The sequence below is a fragment of the Oncorhynchus kisutch genome, linkage group LG3 (assembly GCF_002021735.2).
Source record: "Oncorhynchus kisutch isolate 150728-3 linkage group LG3, Okis_V2, whole genome shotgun sequence".
Taxonomy (NCBI): Eukaryota; Metazoa; Chordata; class Actinopteri; order Salmoniformes; family Salmonidae; genus Oncorhynchus; species Oncorhynchus kisutch.
In genome coordinates, this window is record NC_034176.2 from 25,799,931 (window position 1) to 25,820,294 (window position 20,364).

The 20,364-nt window shown below is 42.0% G+C and overlaps 1 protein-coding gene across 2 annotated transcripts in view; it reads right to left on the reverse strand.

The window, feature by feature from the left end:
• Nucleotides 1-11,348: 11,348 nt before the first annotated feature.
• Nucleotides 11,349-20,364, reverse strand: part of lmx1bb (LIM homeobox transcription factor 1, beta b) — a 64,777-nt gene continuing 55,761 nt past the window's right edge. For both annotated transcript variants that reach the window (XM_020471191.2, XM_020471187.2), the window contains 6 exons: nt 19,601-19,833; nt 17,924-18,099; nt 16,828-16,905; nt 16,333-16,399; nt 13,975-14,136; nt 11,349-12,820 (listed from right to left, as the gene is read on the reverse strand). In XM_020471191.2, the coding sequence (XP_020326780.1) occupies nt 12,669-12,820; nt 13,975-14,136; nt 16,333-16,399; nt 16,828-16,905; nt 17,924-18,099; nt 19,601-19,833 (868 nt within the window). In that variant the 3' untranslated portion in view covers nt 11,349-12,668. The remainder of the gene's footprint in view (nt 12,821-13,974; nt 14,137-16,332; nt 16,400-16,827; nt 16,906-17,923; nt 18,100-19,600; nt 19,834-20,364) is intronic.

Below are 20,364 nucleotides of genomic sequence, written 5' to 3' on the forward strand. Positions count from 1 at the left end.
GCTAGGATGTAATCTGGAACCAGAGATTATTGCTCCGGCTAGAAACATATACTATATTAAATGATAATGCATCCCCACCCCAACACTGACAGGTAAACAATCAATGAGATTGAGGTTTATATAATATGGAGATCAAAGACATGTCAAATGATTTGACATACTGTACATGTGGTGGTGTTCTATGTCTAAATATTAACATGGATCTATTGAGATGAATATATTATTACATCCACCAGTTAATCCCCAAAAATATATATGGAGAAGACAAACAATAGCAACACTTAACTTCACCAGACTCAGAGACATTGCAAAAGTGCAATTTCTCTCCAAAACGACCCCACAGTTAATTATTAAACCATGACATTTAAGAAAGCCCATAAAAATCCATATAGTGAATGTCCTAACCTTTTGAAGAAAAGTTTGGCGGGGCTGTTCATCTGAGGTTTATTTGGGATGTTTAAAGCCCTATAATAAAGCCAGTCAAAGCCAGTCAAAGCTGCCCATCTGAGAGTAACGGTCTTCTGGTGTGGTGCTCCGGTTGGTAAGCTGAGAGAAGAAGGTACTGGGGTTCAGTCAGGCCTCTGATACAGTCAATACGGTCTGGGAGGACACAGACATAGAGAGAAGACTCTGAGGAGGCACAAGGAATCATGATTGTGTTTTACATTATATATATTCATCCATCCTATGAGACATGTATGGAAAACACATTCACATTAAAATAATAGCATTGCTGTCCTGACAAAAACTCCGGAGCCTTCATAATATCTCAGAGCAGGTCAGAGGGAAGGGCACGCAAGTGACAGTGGTAGGGACCTCTATCCTCTCTGAGAAAACACCCGTTATCAGATAGGTCAATTAGGTCATACATAGATCACATCGGGTGACGTGACAAGATCCAGAATCCAGCCCAAAAGTCCTTAGGTTTGCACTGTTAGCTTTGTCACTGCAACTGGAGTTAAGCAGGATTCCAGCGTGGGGTTTAACGAGGGCTTAAATAATTGAGGTCAGCCAATTAGATTTTTGTGGATTCATTGCATGACTTGTCTGGGTGTAGTTAATCCCTTGGACCATTTCACTTCAACATGGCCCAAAGGTCCTTACTACTGTAGCTAGTCCCCTCAGAATGTCATACAGTATGGCTCACACTGCCACTGACGTGATAAAGCTTGAAAAGGAAGACCCTCACCGCTCTCTGTGAGAGAACTATCCCTCCTGCCCTTGTTAGGAAATGGAATTATTTATACTATTTATACATTATTTATACTATTATTTATACATTATTATCCAAGGTGGCATAGCAGTTCAGACGTCTTTTGTCCTCGTCTTGTCGTGTCCTGTATATATATATATATTTACAACTTTTTCACATACATTTTATTTTTATTTTCCATCAACTCATCTTCAAAACACTCTCCTGCAACCCGCCTCACCAATGTATATTTATAAAAAAGTATTATTTACCTCAGATCTGTATTCCTCCAAGAAGCTAGCCAGAAACTCCAAGAAGCTAGCCTGAAACTAGCCAGAAGCTAATCCAGAAGCTAGTTCAGAAGCTAGTTAGCTCCTTTACTGGCAAATCGTTAGTATTCAGCTAACCACGGTTTGTGGTCATCAGCTATCCTTTAGCTCGAAAATCTATCGGCAGTTCTGTACGGCGCAGCGCGGCTCGGAACGGAACATACCGGACCAATTTTTCTCTCCATGTCCCTGGATTTTGACTGCTCTCTGGACATTCATACCCGGATCTCACAGCTAGCTAGCTGCTATCCGTGTGACTATCGGCCTTCGTCAATTCCGGAGCAAACATCAATTATTCCGGAGCTAGCAAGCTCCGTCAATCACTCCTGAGTTCCATCAATCACACCTGGGCTGCAGTCACCTATCCGGACCCGTTTTACTGCCTTCGCGGAGCCCCACCGGGCCTTCACAACTGGACTGCCGACGTTATCTACCCGAAGGAGTTATTCGGCTGGCTCCTCCGTCGCGACGTTACCTGAACGCCCATCTGCGGCCTGCTAACCGTTAGCTGTCTTACCGGCTGCTATCTGAATAGACAATCGGACAATTTTTTTTATTTTTTATTATTATTATTATGTTTTCTTCTTGGGCCTCTATAACTATATCTATTGTTTTTATTTTTGTTGTTGTTGTGTGATTTGGATTAATCCCCTCTACCACACGGAACCCCACTAATCTACTGACGGAACTCAAGTGGTGGCTAACAACAGACCTCCATCCTATGCTAGCTTGCTACCGATGCCCTGGCTAGCTGTCTAAATCACCAACCAACCTCTCCACTCACCGGACCCTTTTGATCACTCGACTAAGCATGCCTCTCCTTAATGTCAATATGTCTTGTCCATTGCTGTTCTGGTTAGTGTTTATTGGCTTATTTCACTGTAGAGCCTCTAGTCCTGCTCACTATACCTTATCCAACCTATTAGTTCCACCACCCACACATGCAATGACATCTCCTGGTTTCAATGATGTTTCTAGAGACAATATCTCTCTCTTCATCACTCAATAGCTAGGTTTACCTCCACTGTATTCACATCCTACCATACATTTGTCTGTACATTATACCTTGATGCTATTTTATCGCCCCCAGAAACCTCCTTTTACTCTATGTTCCAGACGTTCTAGACGACCAATTCTCATAGCTTTTAGCCGTACCCTTATTCTACTCCTCCTATGTTCCTCTGGCGATGTAGAGGTGAATCCAGGCCCTGCAGTACCTAGCTCCACTCCTATTCCCCAGGCGCTCTCTTTTGACGACTTCTGTAACCGTAATAGCCTTGGTTTCATGCATGTTAACATTAGAAGCCTCCTCCCTAAGTTTGTTCTATTCACTGCTTTAGCACACTCTGCCAACCCGGATGTTCTAGCTGTGTCTGAATCCTGGTTTAGGAAGACCACCAAAAATTCAGACATTTTAATTCCAAACTACAACATTTTCAGACAAGATAGAACTGCCAAAGGGGGCGGTGTTGCAATCTACTGCAAAGATAGCCTGCAGAGTTCTGTCCTACTATCCAGGTCTGTACCCAAACAATTTGAACTTCTACTTTTAAAAATCCACCTAAAAACAAGTCTCTCACCGTTGCCGCCTGCTATAGACCACCCTCTGCCCCCAGCTGTGCTCTGGACACCATATGTGAACTGATTGCCCCCCATCTATCTTCAGAGTTCGTGCTGCTAGGCGACCTAAACTGGAACATGCTTAACACCCCAGCCATCCTACAATCTAAACTTGATGCCCTCAATCTCACACAAATTATCAATGAACCTACCAGGTACCTCCCCAAAGCCTTAAACACGGGCACCCTCATAGATATCATCCTAACCAACTTCCCCTCTAAATACACCTCTGCTGTCTTCAACCAAGATCTCAGCGATCACTGCCTCATTGCCTGCATCCGTAATGGGTCAGCGGTCAAACGACCTCCACTCATCACTGTAAAACGCTCCCTGAAACACTTCTGCGAGCAGGCCTTTCTAATCGACCTGGCCGGGGTATCCTGGAAGGATATTGATCTCATCCCGTCAGTAGAGGATGCCTGGATATTTTTTTTAAATGCCTTCCTAACCATCTTAAATAAACATGCCCCATTCAAGAAATTTAGAACCAGGAACAGATATAGCCCTTGGTTCTCCCCAGACCTGACTGCCCTTAACCAACACAGAAACATCCTATGGCGTTCTGCATTAGCATCGAACAGCCCCCGTGATATGCAGCTGTTCAGGGAAGCTAGAAACCATTATACACAGGCAGATAGAAAAGCCAAGGCTAGCTTTTTCAAGCAGAAATTTGCTTCCTGCAACACTAACTCAAAAAAGTTCTGGGACACTGTAAAGTCCATGGAGAATAAGAACACCTCCTCCCAGCTGCCCACTGCACTGAAGATAGGAAACACTGTCACCACTGATAAATCCACCATAATTGAGAATTTCAATAAGCATTTTTCTACGGCTGGCCATGCTTTCCACCTGGCTACTCCTACCCCGGACAACAGCACTGCACCCCCAACAGCAACTCGCCCAAGCCTTCCCCATTTCTCCTTCTCCCAAATCCATTCAGCTGATGTTCTGAAAGAGCTGCAAAATCTGGACCCCTACAAATCAGCCGGGCTAGACAATCTGGACCCTTTCTTTCTAAAATTATCTGCCGAAATTGTTGCCACCCCTATTACTAGCCTGTTCAACCTCTCTTTCGTGTCGTCTGAGATTCCCAAAGACTGGAAAGCAGCTGCGGTCATCCCCCTCTTCAAAGGGGGGGACACTCTTGACCCAAACTGCTACAGACCTATATCTATCCTACCGTGCCTTTCTAAGGTCTTCGAAAGCCAAGTCAACAAACAGATTACCGACCATTTCGAATCTCACCATACCTTCTCTCCTATGCAATCTGGTTTCAGAGCTGGTCATGGGTGCACCTCAGCCACGCTCAAGGTCCTAAACGGTATCTTAACCGCCATCGATAAGAAACATTACTGTGCAGCCGTATTCATTGATCTGGCCAAGGCTTTCGACTCTGTCAATCACCATATCCTCATCGGCAGACTCGACAGCCTTGGTTTCTCAAATGATTGCCTCGCCTGGTTCACCAACTACTTCTCTGATAGAGTTCAGTGTGTCAAATCGGAGGGTCGGCTGTCCGGACATCTGGCAGTCTCTATGGGGGTGCCACAGGGTTAAATTCTTGGACCGACTCTCTTCTCTGTATACATCAATGAGGTCGCTCTTGCTGCTGGTGAGTCCCTGATCCACCTCTACGCAGACGACACCATTCTGTATACTTCCGGCCCTTCTTTGGACACTGTGTTAACAACCCTCCAGGCAAGCTTCAATGCCATACAACTCTCCTTCCGTGGCCTCCAATTGCTCTTAAATACAATTAAAACTAAATGCATGCTCTTCAACCGATCGCTACCTGCACCTACCCGCCTGTCCAACATCACTACTCTGGACGGCTCTGACTTAGAATACGTGGACAACTACAAATACTTAGGTGTCTGGTTAGACCGTAAACTCTCCTTCCAGACCCATATCAAACATCTCCAATCCAAAGTTAAATCTAGAATTGGCTTCCTATTTCGCAACAAAGCATCCTTCACTCATGCTGCCAAACATACCCTTGTAAAACTGACCATCCTACCAATCCTCGACTTTGGCGATGTCATTTACAAAATAGCCTCCAATACCCTACTCAACAAATTGGATGCAGTCTATCACAGTGCAATCCGTTTTATCACCAAAGCCCCATATACTACCCACCATTGTGACCTGTACGCTCTCGTTGGCTGGCCCTCGCTTCATACTCGTCGCCAAACCCACTGGCTCCATGTCATCTACAAGACCCTGCTAGGTAAAGTCCCCCCTTATCTCAGCTCGCTGGTCACCATAGCATCTCCCACCTGTAGCACACGCTCCAGCAGGTATATCTCTCTAGTCACCCCCAAAACCAATTCTTTCTTTGGCCGCCTCTCCTTCCAGTTCTCTGCTGCCAATGACTGGAACGAACTACAAAAATCTCTGAAACTGGAAACACCTATCTCCCTCACTAGCTTTAAGCACCAACTGTCAGAGCAGCTCACAGATTACTGCACCTGTACATAGCCCACCTATAATTTAGCCCAAACAACTACCTCTTTCCCAACTGTATTTAATTTTAATTTATTTATTTATTTTGCTCCTTTGCACCCCATTATTTTTATTTGTACTTTGCACATTCTTCCATTGCAAAACTACCATTCCAGTATTTTACTTGCTATATTGTATTTACTTTGCCATCATGGCCTTTTTTGCCTTTACCTCCCTTCTCACCTCATTTGCTCACATTGTATATAGACTTGTTTATACTGCATTATTGACTGTATGTTTGTTTTTACTCCATGTGTAACTCTGTGTCGTTTTATCTGTCGAACTGCTTTGCTTTATCTTGGCCAGGTCGCAATTGTAAATGAGAACTTGTTCTCAACTTACCTACCTGGTTAAATAAAGGTAAAATAAAATTTTTAAAATTTAAAAAAATACTGACCTAAGGACATTCTTCTAAAACTGGTCAATATATAAAGTAAGATAAAAGTCGATTATTTAATTGTTTATTGCAATTCTATCAGAGTAAATGATTTCATAACATATGTGCAAAAGATGCTGCAAACTCGAGACATCAGCTGATTTGAATGATACAGATTAGGAGAACAATTATCACAGTGTCACTTCAATAAGTTTTGCACTCTGCAGATTTACTATTTGTCAAAGACCTTTGGGCATGAACAACAACTTAAGCTCATTTATGTAAACAAATATAGACCTTAAGGACAGGCTTGCTTTTTATATCTTCCCTCATAAAGAACAGAGGCAAATGTATGTCTTACAAGTCAGCAATGGCCTACAGGAAGCAGAGAAAAAGGGTCTCTTATTGGAGGTATTAAGCGTATGTAGTAAATAGAAAGTACATGACAGGATGTGCGCCAAATGCAGAATTCCTGCCAGTTTAGTTTACCAGTTATTGGCTGTTGACTTTAGGATTTACTGTCTACGGCAAGTTCTATGCCTACAGTACCTGTGATTTATTAGCCAATGGCTATTTCTGTCAAAACATCGTGGGTTGAAATATAGCAGAGAGCCTAAACACCTTGTCCTGTGCTACATCCCAGGGTAACTGAAAGGTCTCTTCTACTTCCCAGAGGACTAGATGTGCTGTCTGGAGGGATCCAGTCTGCTGCGAGCCAGTCATCTGACTCCTCCCTGCCCTGAGTGTGCCTGGACAAGTTGTCTCCTATTCAGTTTCAGCTATACAAGTGTGATAGGATCACAGAGTGCAGAAGGCATCGGGCTTTAACAGGCTATCAAATGAAACTGATTATGTCTCTCCGTTACATGAAACCATTTTTTTTTAAGAAAATGAGACGGAATAAAATACTTAAATAGAGCTCTTTATTTGACGGTTTGTAAACTGCCTGAGTAATATGAAACTGCAGACACACACTCCCTTCCAAGTCTTGTGGTTAACAGACAGCTTATCTAGAGAGAAAACGCGGTGACAGGTTTAATTCTGTGTTCCTTTTTGACGTATGTCCATCCAATACAACAGCAGAGGTGAACTTTAATTTGTTAGAAGTTAGCTCAGTAAATGTCAGTGTCCTGTGCATTTGCAAAAAGGTACGTCAAGTCATGTAATAATGGTAAGCACACAGGTATCAGTTTACATTGCATTTCATGGTTATGAAACACTATAGTGAAAGATAAATCAACTTATTTACCCTGCATGCAAGCAATAACTTTGCCACTGCATTGTGTTCTAACAAACCTCTAATTAAAGTTAAGACCACAAGCAAGATATTAGGTTTTCCAATTATCTTCTCTTTATCCACATTGAATAGCCTTTCTTAGGTTTCATAATAGGAGCATAATACTGTCTGTATGTCCATTTTAATTAGACGCAGCAAATGGAAAACTCTTCCTATAGTCATTCTTATTCTATAAATTGAGGTCCCCGGTCAATCTATTGTTCTAGTTTGCAAGACATACAATTCCCATGAGGGAGTCCAAAAATTTCTGTGGCAAAAATGTGTTTGGGGATTGTAGGGCAGCATTAAATGTGGATCTCCAGGAGGTTAGGGGTGCTGGCTTGTGTTAGCCCCGGAGGTTATCTCTACTACATCCATTGCCCCTGGCCTCACCATCCTCCTCAGACTTCAAACAGTCAGACTGCATTCCTCGGCCGTGTACAAATAAGGACTAATAATGCTGAAAAATCAAAAAAACAGATGGTGTCCAATAGCGTGGGAGGATTACTGGGGCTATCCAAGGCTATGTCTACACCTCTGGGCACGGAGAGGTAAATCACATTCCATTTCTTTCTCAGCAAAAGGACACAGAGTTGACCAGCCTCCCACGACACAAATAGTTTCATACAGTATCTGTGGAAGAGCGTGGTGTTTTTGGATTGAGAGCCTGAACTCAAAGTTTCTCTGGGGGGGGGCGGTACCTGGCTGGATAGCAGGCTATGACTTCTCTATTTGTTTACGAGCACAGTCAGTCAGCCTCAGTCGTGTGCTCATCACGTACAGGGCCCTTCAAGACTCTTTCTTCAAGAAAATGACTGGCTTGAAGAAAGTGTCAGAGTCAGATATTGGTTACCACCATTCTCCCTAACAGCTAACCACAAGCAATGAAAAGTGCTCAACAAAAACGGAGAGAAGCTCCTCTGCTCCCCAGTTGGACTTGGGCTGAACTCAGATGATTGTGCTGGGAGCAGGGAGATCCAGACAGTAGTGAGCCCACAGAGGCCTGATTGTCTTAGGCCCAGCCTGTAATTAATTTGGCTGAGGGAAATGTGGTCTCGGTCGCTTCTAATTGTAAGGTTGGGAAATAATGGTGATAAAATACGCCTTAAAGGACCTCATTGTGTTAAAATATGCTGTGGATATGAAAACAATAGTCAGATAAAAACAATGTATTGTGGGATATTCAGAGCAAACCCAGTCATCTGTTACAGTAGATTCATTCGTGAAGGGCCTCTTCTGATTTGAGTGATGGAGAGAGGATGGTTGTAAGGTCACTGACTGACACATACTGTAGCACTATAGATTGTCTTCAGCCATGCTGTGTTCTTAAGAGGCCTGCTGCTAAAAATGTATGTAGCTATTCATTTAATACTTTGGATAAACAAACAGGACCATACATATGTTTTTTCTTGGGGCGGAATGTAAAGAAAACATCTAGAAGAAAAAAACAGGCCTACAACTGTCTCTCAGGTGGAAAATGGGGGATTTTGGTAATCGAATGAAAATATTGTCACTGGACTAATTTCCTATGTGGTGCCAGAGCGGCAGTGGTGAAAATGTGTGAAAACTCTACGGAGGCCAACGGTTAACAGAGTGGAAATGTGTGTATGAGAGTGTGTGTGAGGGTGTGTGTGAGTGGTAGAGGTCAGCTCATGTTTCAGGAGTGGTGTTTTCTTGCCCAGGCCACCCCACTAGTCCCAGGGACTTCTCTGGGCGAGCTGAATCTCACAGCAGACAGTGATACAGGGAACTACTGCCTGCACTGTTTTGCCTTGATTAGTTCCGCTCTCATTTGAGAAGCTAGAATCTTAGGTTTGTGTTGATGATGAGCGGTACATTATTTATGACAATAAGCAGTTTGTGGTTTGAAATGACAGGATATGAAGGCATGTGGATGGAATAAGGAATTATGGTTGGGAAAAGCTTAAACAACCAGTACATTATTGAGATCCAGAAGTGCCTAAGAGTGAAAAGGTTTAAAATATTGTGATATTCACTAATGTGATATAACATATAACATCTTCAAATAATGGAATCCAACATGAATAAACATGATGTCAACTCTGCACAGTAAAGTACTATACAGTACAGTATATCACACTACATGCTTGTGTTTGCTGGTAACTGAGCTTACAGTTGTCGTCAGAGCCCTACACTGTGGGTTCACCTGGCCTGATGTCTACTAGGTGAGGTCCTGACCAACAGTCTTTTTGAAATGCAAACACTCCGTGGGTGTGCCAGCTCCCTGTGTGTTTACTGTAAATGAGGCTCCTTTGTCATCCCAGTTTGCTGTGGCTTTCACTCTGTAATCAGTACTCACGACTCAGCCCATTGAGCCCATCACTTCAACCTGCTTCCTGAGAGGAGACATTATGAGGCATGTTCCCTGGACATACTGTATCTCCTCACAGCTGTACAGAGTCTTAGTTCATCTATAATAAATCATTCCTAACATACTAATAATACCGCACATATATTAAAAGGATTTTAGCTAATATTGTACAGAAGAATTGGCAACTGCATTTGGCTATGGTAAGACTGTCATAGTGGAGAAATGACAGCAATTCAGCCAGGGGCCATAACTCACATAGATTAACAAGGTGATATGGGTGGTACCCATTTCCCTGTCATTTGTATCTGTAGACACTGAGGTGTTTGAGCTGAAGTGGTAATGTAAGTGATGCTCCTTTAAGGAGTGGCAGGATAATAACAGAGAGACAGGGGAAGACCAACAACCCTATACCTTCCAACACCTGTGATGTCAGATCTCTAGGTTGATAAGGAAGAGATATACTACTGTCCCAGAGAGAGGAGGCCTTCAGCAGCTCACTCACTCACGCCACAAGCCCTCCAAGCCTCGTTCGTCACTGTCACAGCAGTAGATCTCGCACGCATTGTTCTAGCTGCTGTGGAGTTGTCTTCAGGTGGACATTTATTTAATACCTCACTCACTCACTCACTCACTCACTCACTCACTGTCACGGATCCCTCCGGAACTTTCATCACGCACACCTGTCCCCTATTCCCACTGATAAGTATTTGTATATATGTGCCCTTTGGTTTCCATTGGGTTGTCGATTAATGTTACTATGTCCATTGGTGCATGTGAGTACCTGTGCTGTGTGTTTTGGGCTTTCGTGCCCTTATGGATTGGGTAGATGATTACGGGTCTCGTCCCGTGTGTTAATCATTGTGCGCATGTGTTATTTATTCGAGGTACTCCTCACTCTTTTGTTTGGGTTTCAACCCTGTGTTTTGTATGGTGTTTGTTTGGTCTTCGTCCCCGTGCCTTTTCACGGCACGCCATAATTTGGGCTTAATAAAAAAAACGATTACACATTTCCTGAGCCTGTCTCCTGAATCATTCATACCAACGTGACACACACTCTCATGTACGCTGTGCATGAAGCACAGAAGCAAACACACAGCAAAAATAAGAAAGGGCATTTACTACCCAGTTATGATTTAAAAAAATAGAAGTGAACATCCTGACCACAGCAGCTAAAAGCTAAACAAATATACAATCACATGTGATTCACTGTTCGCAGAATGTCAACCTGCAGTCATAAAAGGACATAGAATGGGAGGATGAGGAGGACTATACAATTGAATGGACAGAAGTATCACCTCATTTAGTATGATAAAATAGAGCTCAGATTAGAAGAGACTGTAGGCAGTAAGCAGGAGGCAAGGCTCTGGAGGAAGTGTCAGCTTGCCTGACCTTATTGAGGGGCTGTCAGGGAGATGAAGGATCACCCAGGTGGTATCTAGCCTACATTCAAGCAGCTGCTGGGGGTGTGTCTGGAGCCTACTCAAGCCATGCTACAGTATCCTGCTCTCTTTTTCGGTCACCCAAATGACCCATTTCCCCCCCTCTCTCCCTCCCTCTTCTCTCAATTCAATTTAAGGGCTTTATTGGCATGGGAAACATATGTTTACATTGTCAAAGCAAGTGAAATAGATAATAAACCAAATGCTCTCTCTCTCCCCCCCAACTCTCTCTCTTTCTCGCTCCTTCTCTCAATAAAATCAAAAACGAACATGGTTGCAATTGCAAATTTCATCCATTCACAGAGTTTAATAAAAAATAAAAAATAAACTTGAGTTCAGTCGCTTTAACTATTACTATACAATGAAAATACACAATACAATGTTGAGTTTGCTATTATGAGGTTTAGTCTTTTGAGTACAACACTGTTTTAGTGTAGCATGAATTAAGCTATTATCATGAGATGGAAATATTGTTTATTCAATGAACCAATTGACTTTGGTAATTTAGCAATTTCTTAACATTAAAAATGTACATTTGACATGGTCTCAAATCTGTACAAAATAAATAGCACAATTTTGCTCATTTACAGCTTGGCTGAAAAAAAAGGTTATGGTTGGTCATAATTAAATGGCATACAAATTCATTTTAATAATCATGTTCTCACCAGTGGAGGCTGCTAATAATGCCTGGAATGGAGTGAATGGAATGGTATCAAACCCATTGATACCCTATGTTTTTGATACCATTCCATTGACTCCATTCCAGTCATTATTATGACCCTTCCTCCCCTCAGCAGCCTCCACTGGTACTCATTAGTTACATAACAAAATATTATCCTTTTAAATAAAGCTTTTCAGATTCATAAGTACCATCAAGAGCAAGTTATAGTTAAATAAATAGAATGTTTTCCATTTTTACATGCACAACCAATCTGTTTGGGAATGTATTTACACTAAACAGACACTACACTCCATATTTATTTTTCAAAAGGTGTATATGTCGACGCCCGGACAAATACACACTCACATAATCTCTTGTGAACACACTGTCTATTTACTATGAACACCATATCTTCTCTTTAGGGCTAAAACTATCAATGTGATCAAGCTGAACGCATTATAAAGAGGACATGGAGTTCAAAACCACATTCTGACATCTCAACAATTCACATGATTTTTTTTAAGGGTTTTTCACTTTTATGGTCATACGATTAACTATGGAGTCATGCATTATGAGAACTGGTAGGCTTGTAGTATTTGGTAAGAGTTTTTTAAATCAGTGGCTCAATTAAATGTCTTTAGGTGGACAAAGAAAGATGTGCTACTTCTGTGACAGTACTATACAAATATGCTACAAATAATCTCTAGAAAGGAGGAGAAAATAGAATCATCCCAGGGAATCTTCACGGTTGAGAAACTAGTTTCTCTCTCTTTGAGTCCATTGTCTGCAAATGATCCAGGAGTCACTGGAAGAGGTTGTTGCTTATGTCTTGTCCATAGCAGTGTGGAAACTCCTTGATGTGAGGCAGTTGAGGAAGTTGAGAAGCAGATTTTGTGGATGATCTGCTATATTACGTAACATCATTTCTGTATGTGGTTCTTTCATGATGCAAAGTAAGAGTTCTGCATGGAATAGAGTCGGTCAATGGGTCCCACACGTGCTTGCATATTCACTTCTGAAGATGCCATGAAGCAGTCACTGAGGCTGGTTAAAGATGTGTCGCTGTCTATATCATGGAAAATTGAGTCATTACCTGTAAAGAAGAGAAAGAGAAAAATAAGTTGCAAGAATATAATCATGTACATAAAAAATAAATACTAAACATGGCACATTGAATAAAAGCAAACTGCAACTTCCAATTGCTCTGATAATACTGATGATGTACTGTATTTATGACTGTCTTGAAAATGAATAATTGTAAGTCTTGAATCCCACTTTGAATTATTGTTATTACATACTAGTGTAATTCTGATAACTGTTTTGACAATAACTCTCTGAAGTCATTGTCCTGCCTCCCTGGGACAGTTACTATAGATCTGAGAGGAACATGTCAACAAAGAACTTAATATGCATCTCATCATTTCTTGTCCTATTATTTTCCTTGCGGGAATTGTTAACTTTATTGCACTCCAGATTTTAATGACACTGTTACACAAGACGGGGACCGAGTGATGAAGAGGCATATCGTTTAATGTGTTGGCAATATCATCCTTCCCTCTATTTATCCCATAAAAATAGAGGGAGTGTGATGAGACTGGGACTTTGGGTGTTGCAATTGCAAGAAACAAAATGGTGGCTTAAAAAAATTATATCAAGTTGAAGAAGCTATCTTTATGGGGTTGGAGACATTGGTCAGAATTCTCTTCTACATGTTTCACCCCGTGTAAGTAAAGGGAAGAATAGAACAACAGATTCAAGATAGATTCAAATATTTGTTTTTTCTTGCTTGCAGCTGCAACCCTCTGATTGTCACACATTAATCACATAAAATTGTTATTTTGCATTGTGGCACATTACTATACTCATCATGGTCACCATTGTTTTGATTATAATTTACCGCAAGCCCTTTGGATTATCTAAAAGCTCTTCACATAGTCCGCAATGCAAACTTTTAGATAACATACCAGAGCATGTCACCAAACCCCATGCATAGAGAGAATACAGCGAGTGATTGTGGGATGGGAGTAGGAGGGTAGTAGAAAACATGTTGGATTGATTTCAAAATGAACTTCAAAATAAGCCAGTGGCCTGTTTGTGTCATCTCATGTGGGGGTGGGGGGGGGGGGGGGGGGGGGGGTGCTTGTACTTTGTGCGATATGCCTAAACCAGGGGTCTGTGGCCTGAATACATGTCCCACACTGGGGAGTGTGTGAGGTTGAATAGAGGGTCAGGGGGACTGATGCTCACCATATGGGTTCATGTGGTCTCCGGGCATCTGTGGGGGGGTGAGGCCCTGCTGGAAGGGGTCCGTACTGTAGCCGTTCTGATCCATGGCAACCAGCTGCTGCTGGGGCGGGGCCAGTGGCGTGAAGGAGTTCATCATGCCCTCCATCCGATTGGACATCACCTCTGTAACACAGCCAACCACATGGAGAAAGAGTTTACATTAAGACTGTTGTGGAAGAGGCATTTACCTGATAAGCATTTTTCAGCTGGAAGGAAAGCCATCGACTCTAAATCTAATATAGAAACTAGACCAAAAGCACTGTCTCCATGGAAACCCTTCCTGCTCTGCTGTGGCCAATGGAGATTCTCCCAGCATTTCCTGATAGAAGGCTGCTCTTGACTCACTCAGAGGTGAGTGGGACACACACACAGCCCTTGTTGCTTTAAGACTGGAGCTCACCACCCTGCACTTTCCTTTACATTGGTGAGCCCCTGTGAAAAGATGTCTGTCATTCATTTATTTTTAGTTCCAGAAGTTTTAATTGTTCTTGAGATTTTTTCTTGTTTAAGTTAACAGCACATAGTGGATTTTGTTATACATACACTGCCTTCAGAAAGTATTCACACCTCTTACTTATTCCACATTTTGTTATTACAGCCTGAATTCAAAATAGATTAAAGAAAGAAAGAAATCCCCAATCTACACACAATACCCCATAATGACAAAGTGAAAACATGTTTGATCATTGCTAGACAACCATTTTCAGGTCTTGCCATAGATATTCAAGTAGTTTAAAGTCAAAACTGTAACTCGGCCACTCAGGAACATTCATTGTCTTCTTGGTAAGCAAATCCAGTATAGATTTGGCCTTGTGTTTTAGGTTATTGTCCTGCTGAAAGGCACTGTAAATCCTATCTCTTCCCATACTATCCTATCCACAGTATGCACTTTTGGGGATTTCAGGGCATGACAAAAGGTCCATAAATTAACACACCACGAGGTCAGTTTTACAAACTGGTCCATAAAATGAAAGCATTATTACATTAAGTTTATACTGTATCCGAAAATGATTCAATGATCTTCATGGCTTTTCAGTACCAAGGCAATGTCAGTCTGTTCAGTAATACAATGTCAATGTAAGCCTTGGGATTTCCACAGAAAATAAATATAGAGCCCCTTTAACTTGTAAAACTGTAATTTCTCAAGTGCAACATCTCTTAAATCGTGAATCTTATGTCTACTGTATACCTGGTTTTGATTCTTCCTTCTCACTGTTATAATTCTTGTGTTTTCTTACCATATTTTGTGAGATGCTTCCTCCAGAGTGGATGTATGCCTTCCAATTAAGCTTTTGTCTACGACTGGAATGATATCATTACCACCATTTAATTGAAAAATCCCAATCTAATATGTTTTGTAAACATTTTACAACTGCTTTAGGTATTTTGCCTGGCAGTGTGTTCCTATGGCATTATCTGCAATATTTCTTTATTTTCCTCTGTTTTTATTTGCTTTGAAGATTGTCTGTGAACACGTGTTGGTGTGGCTCTAACTTCCTGTGTGTATGACATCATTTTTTATTTTTTTTATTTTAACTTTATTTAACTAGGCAAGTCAGTTAAGAACAAATTATTATTTACAATGACAGCCTACCAGCAAACAGTGGGTTAACTGCCATGTTTAGGGGCAGAACAACAGATTTTTACCTTGTCAGGTCAAGGATTCAATCCAGCAACCTTTTGGTTACTGGCCCAACACTCTAACCACTAGGCTACCTGAGATGCAGTATCTGAACGGGGACACAAGAGTTGGACCTGGCTACAGCATGTAGACTACAGTACTCACACAGAACGGGTCATCTAATTTACAAGGATGCTTAACAGGGTTTGAGTTGTAAATCTCCCCACCCACACACACAGTAGACACGGTCTCCCTTGTACCACGCCTGACTGGGGCCACAGACGCTAGCTAGCCTCCTCCACCTCCGCACACCAGTGGACACTAGGGATAATATGAGGGGGGTCACACATGAGCAGAAGCCATTACGACCGTTCTACTCCCATGGTTCGCATGTTCCTCAATTAATGCCATGTTTTAGAGTGGTCACACAGAGCTGTGGTGTACAGTATGTGATTATCCTGCCTCTGTGCTTCTCATTGAAGTGTCATGCTACAGGTTTAGCTGGCTGAAACATAATTTTAATTTCTGCTATGTGATAATCCCAGATCACCATTTAAACATCATGTCAAATGCAAAATAACTGTCTAAAATCATGGTAATAACAGCTGTTTTTAAACTACTGAAACAGCTATTAAAAATGATACTGGGACAGTGGGTGTTGCCCTATTTCAGGCTGAACTGAAGGCTGTGTACTGTACCTTGGCCAAGCCGTTGAGAATTCTGTTGTTCCTGTTGCTGCTGCTGTCTTCTTGCCAGCTTCTTCATCTGAAAGAAGGAGACAGAGTTTTAATGTACTCCCCAAACTAACATGTGCTCTTCTTAATTTGAAAAGGATGCTCCTTGTTGCTCACCCCTGAGTGAACTACAGGAACACATATCTGACTGTACTTCATTATCAAAGGCTTTTGAAGATAATATCAAAAAAGGCAGTGGGTGGAGACATCTAATGGAAGACTGAGGTAGATTTGCAAGCATTGCACTTTAACTTTACAGAGTTGAAAGGAATGCAATGAAAAAGTAAAATTTATCGTTGATAGCTGTGGTGATTTGATAGCTGTTTTAGAGTAAGTAATGTTTTGCCCTTTCCAGCCAATCCATGTGCACCATTGCTGTTGTTACTTTGTTCTCTTGATTAGTAACAAATAACATCATTATCTCAAATAACACTGCCTTTGGGGTGGTTATGCTCTCACCTTGGCTCTCTGGTTTTGAAACCACACCTGTACCACACGAACACTGAGACCTGTCTCAGCAGCCAGAGTCTCCCTCACCTTTAATAGTCAACACAAAAGCATTTCAACATCATACAAGAAAACAAACTTAACTACAGATTGGAATCGTATGTGCTTTTTTATTTTTTTTGTGGCATATTTCCAAGTGGGCGCCTTGCCTTTATTTTCTTTGATTTCAAATGTTGAATTAATGTGGCGGTCTTTTTGGACTGCTTGGTTACTGCCTCTTCAAAGCTCTGGACCGAGTGCAGTGAATGCTTTTAGGGCCTACGCTAAATGCAGTTCCTCTCTCTCAGAATGTCATTTGGCGCAGGGCAGGCGGGCTGCGTTACCCTCTACCTCAGTTAACACAGACCAGAGTGCTGCTTGCCACTTCAAAGCACAGCTCTGAGGTGCTGGAGATTTTTTGAATTTGAGAATTTGATTTGTAAAACTACTGTAGGCCTCATGGCATGCATCCAATTCTCCACATGCCAGTCTGTCCAGAGGGATATTCTAAAATATTAGTGTGGATTTGTATCGACCGTATACCACAAAAGCACGTCAAAGCAAGCTTAAAAGATTGATTTTGTTTCACAAAACTCAGGTTTCAGTACACAATGTGTGTATAATGTAGCCATGCAGACATTTCAACTAGCTTTTCCAATGTAGGCCATTCTTACAGGTAATTTTCTGTACATAAACTTGTTCCTCAGCTACTTTTGAGCTCAAACTGCAGCCAGCTGTCTTCGCGTAAGAGGTTAAATAGAGTGTTAGTTTTCAGCTCTGTTCAGTGTTCAGTAGGCAGACAGTGGTATTGTATGTGTCTGTCTGTCTGTCTGTCTGTCTGTCTGTCTGTCTGTCTGTCTGTCTGTCTGTCTGTCTGTCTGTCTGTCTGTCTGTCTGTCTGTCTGTCTGTCTGTCTGTCTGTCTGTCTGTCTGTCTGTCTGTCTGTCTGTCTGTCTGTCTGTCTGTCTGTCTGTCTGTCTGTCTGTCTGTCTGTCTGTCTGTCTGTCTGGTGAGAGTAGAGCTGCTGTGGCAGAGATCAGGTCATGTGAAGGACAGGAAAGGGCCTCACCTTTCTGCAGGGTTTGGAGGACACCTCGAAGGAGGCTTTGAAAGCTCGTCTCTGCTGAGTGGTCAGAATGGTGCGTGGCCGCTTGGGCCTCCTGGGGTCTTTCCCATCATCTCCCTTCCCCTGGCCTCCCGTGCCTTTCTCCTGCTTGATATCCACATCGTCATCGTCACTTTTCTCTGCATAGATAGACAGACATTTTTCACCAATATCAGCATGGGTTTGAGCTGACAACATCCCTGACAGCCTACTGATAAATATATGGTCTGTTCTTTTCAATTCCAAGAGATTCAGACTCCACAACTGTATCCATAATGAATGGAGACACATGTGGTTTTAATACATTTTATCAATTTATTACAAAAACATTAGGCCACATGCACGATTAGACATTCAGAGGACTGAAAAGCATAATGAAAAATGCACATTTGTCATTAGATTTGACATCGTGTCATTGGTAATTCATTACAATGGTTGTTTTACACCAAATAAATCTTTGATAAGAATCCTACATAGCAGATCCACCCCAACATGAAAAGGCATGGGAAATTAACTCAAGATATCAAAGGAAATGGGAAATATATATTTTAGAAACACACAAACTCAAAATAAAAGGAAAATACACATTGGGTCCCAACAGACAAAAAGACTGAAGGGACGCTATGCATAAAGAGACAAATTGCAAAAGTTACCAAAAGGTGGAAAGCTGATGTAGATTTTATTGTCTATGGTAATTAAATGTGTCCATAAAGGGATCTTGATGTTTCTCTCTATTGGCACACATTAAATGCTATCTTAACAAACTAGCTAAATTGCTTTATCATCAAAATAGTCTGCTAATCTAATAAGCAATATCAGTGTAATAGAAAGATAATCATAATTATAACACTAAACATAATGGCTTTGACTCCTGTGTTGAATAATGTATCCCCAATGCATTAGTAAGATAATACAAGACCTGTGTGAGTGAAAGGCAGTGTTCTCTGAAGCAGCAGCAATGTCAATTCAAGCAACAAATGATGTGGGCTTCCAGTGATTGCTTAGAGATGCACACATCATGGTTCCTGTCATCTGGTTCTGATCATCTCCACTGTAAATAGTGTGGTGTAGTAGGCCAAACAGTATTTCTCCAGTTGATTTCAACATTCTGTCTGCCGCATACGTCAAGGTTATCCTCTCTTCATGTCAACTCTGGAATTTTGGAGACCCTCCATAAAATACCAGTGTGATACACTGGGAGAAAACGAAGCGCGGAAGTTAAACAAATATTCCTATAAGTTGACAAAAGTGTACACAGGCACAGACGGTTTGATAAATTCTCTGCCTTTGTGTGTGTGTTTAAATGAGAGCCAGATGGGTCTGAACAGTAAAGGCTTGGCGAGATGCCTCACTGTGTGGAGGCGAGGTGAGGATGCAAAGAACACAGAGTAGCAGATAAGAGGAGCTACGCTCGGCCCTCCGCAGAAAGACCCCAAATCCTCCCGTCAGTGAACATGATACACTGTTTATATTCCTTCCAGCACAACAGCCCGCCCACACAAGAACCTAACAGCCATTAATACAGATTGGCTTCTGCTCACTGCCCATAATATCCATTAGAATAAAATGAATCACAAAAGACTGGGTGTCTCAACCAGAATATGTTTTTGAGATTTGGTCTTGTATAGGATTTGGTCCTACCTGAGTCAGAATCGTCTGGGCTGACAGAACTGAGCAGGTCCTTCTCCTTCTCATAGTCACTCTTACACAGCAGCTGGCCCTCCTTCAGGACAAACTCATCCCCTTTCCTCAGCTGCCGGTCACACACACAGCAGGAGAAGCAGTTTAAGTGGTACACACACTCCAGAGCACGCATCACAAACTCTGTGGGGGCGATCTTCTCCAGGCATCCACTGCACTTGGTGGCAAACAATCTACGGAAGAAGATGAGAGAAAAGGTACCATTACTAATTGATGCATTGAAAATGTATGTAACATTAATATTATTATTTCATCACAGAGTCAAGGGGGTCTACTTAGTCTCCCTAGCTTGGCCTGTCACCATGGGCTTTTGATTAAGAGGATTTGGGGGCAGGAGGCTGTGGGCTGATCCTGTGGGCAGCCAGTACCAGTAAGTGATTCTTTTGACTAGAGCTCATGTGTTAAAGTGCCTAAGGTTGCCCCAGCCCCACGCCACACCAACAGCGCTCGGTCATGGGCACCCAAATGCCTCTTAGCCTCAGACAGCTGGCCAACACGGGGATCAGTCAGTTATAATGCTCAATTAGAATCCACACCCTACACATGTCTTTTCACTTGTTTATCGTAATCACTGTTTCTCTGTCGGATTAGCATCTGATATATTTGGCCCTATGTAACTGTTGCAATAGGTTGTCAGCATGGTCCGTTTGATTAATGCCCAGAAGTGGAACATGCCCACTGTGTCCCCTCCCCATTCTATTCTA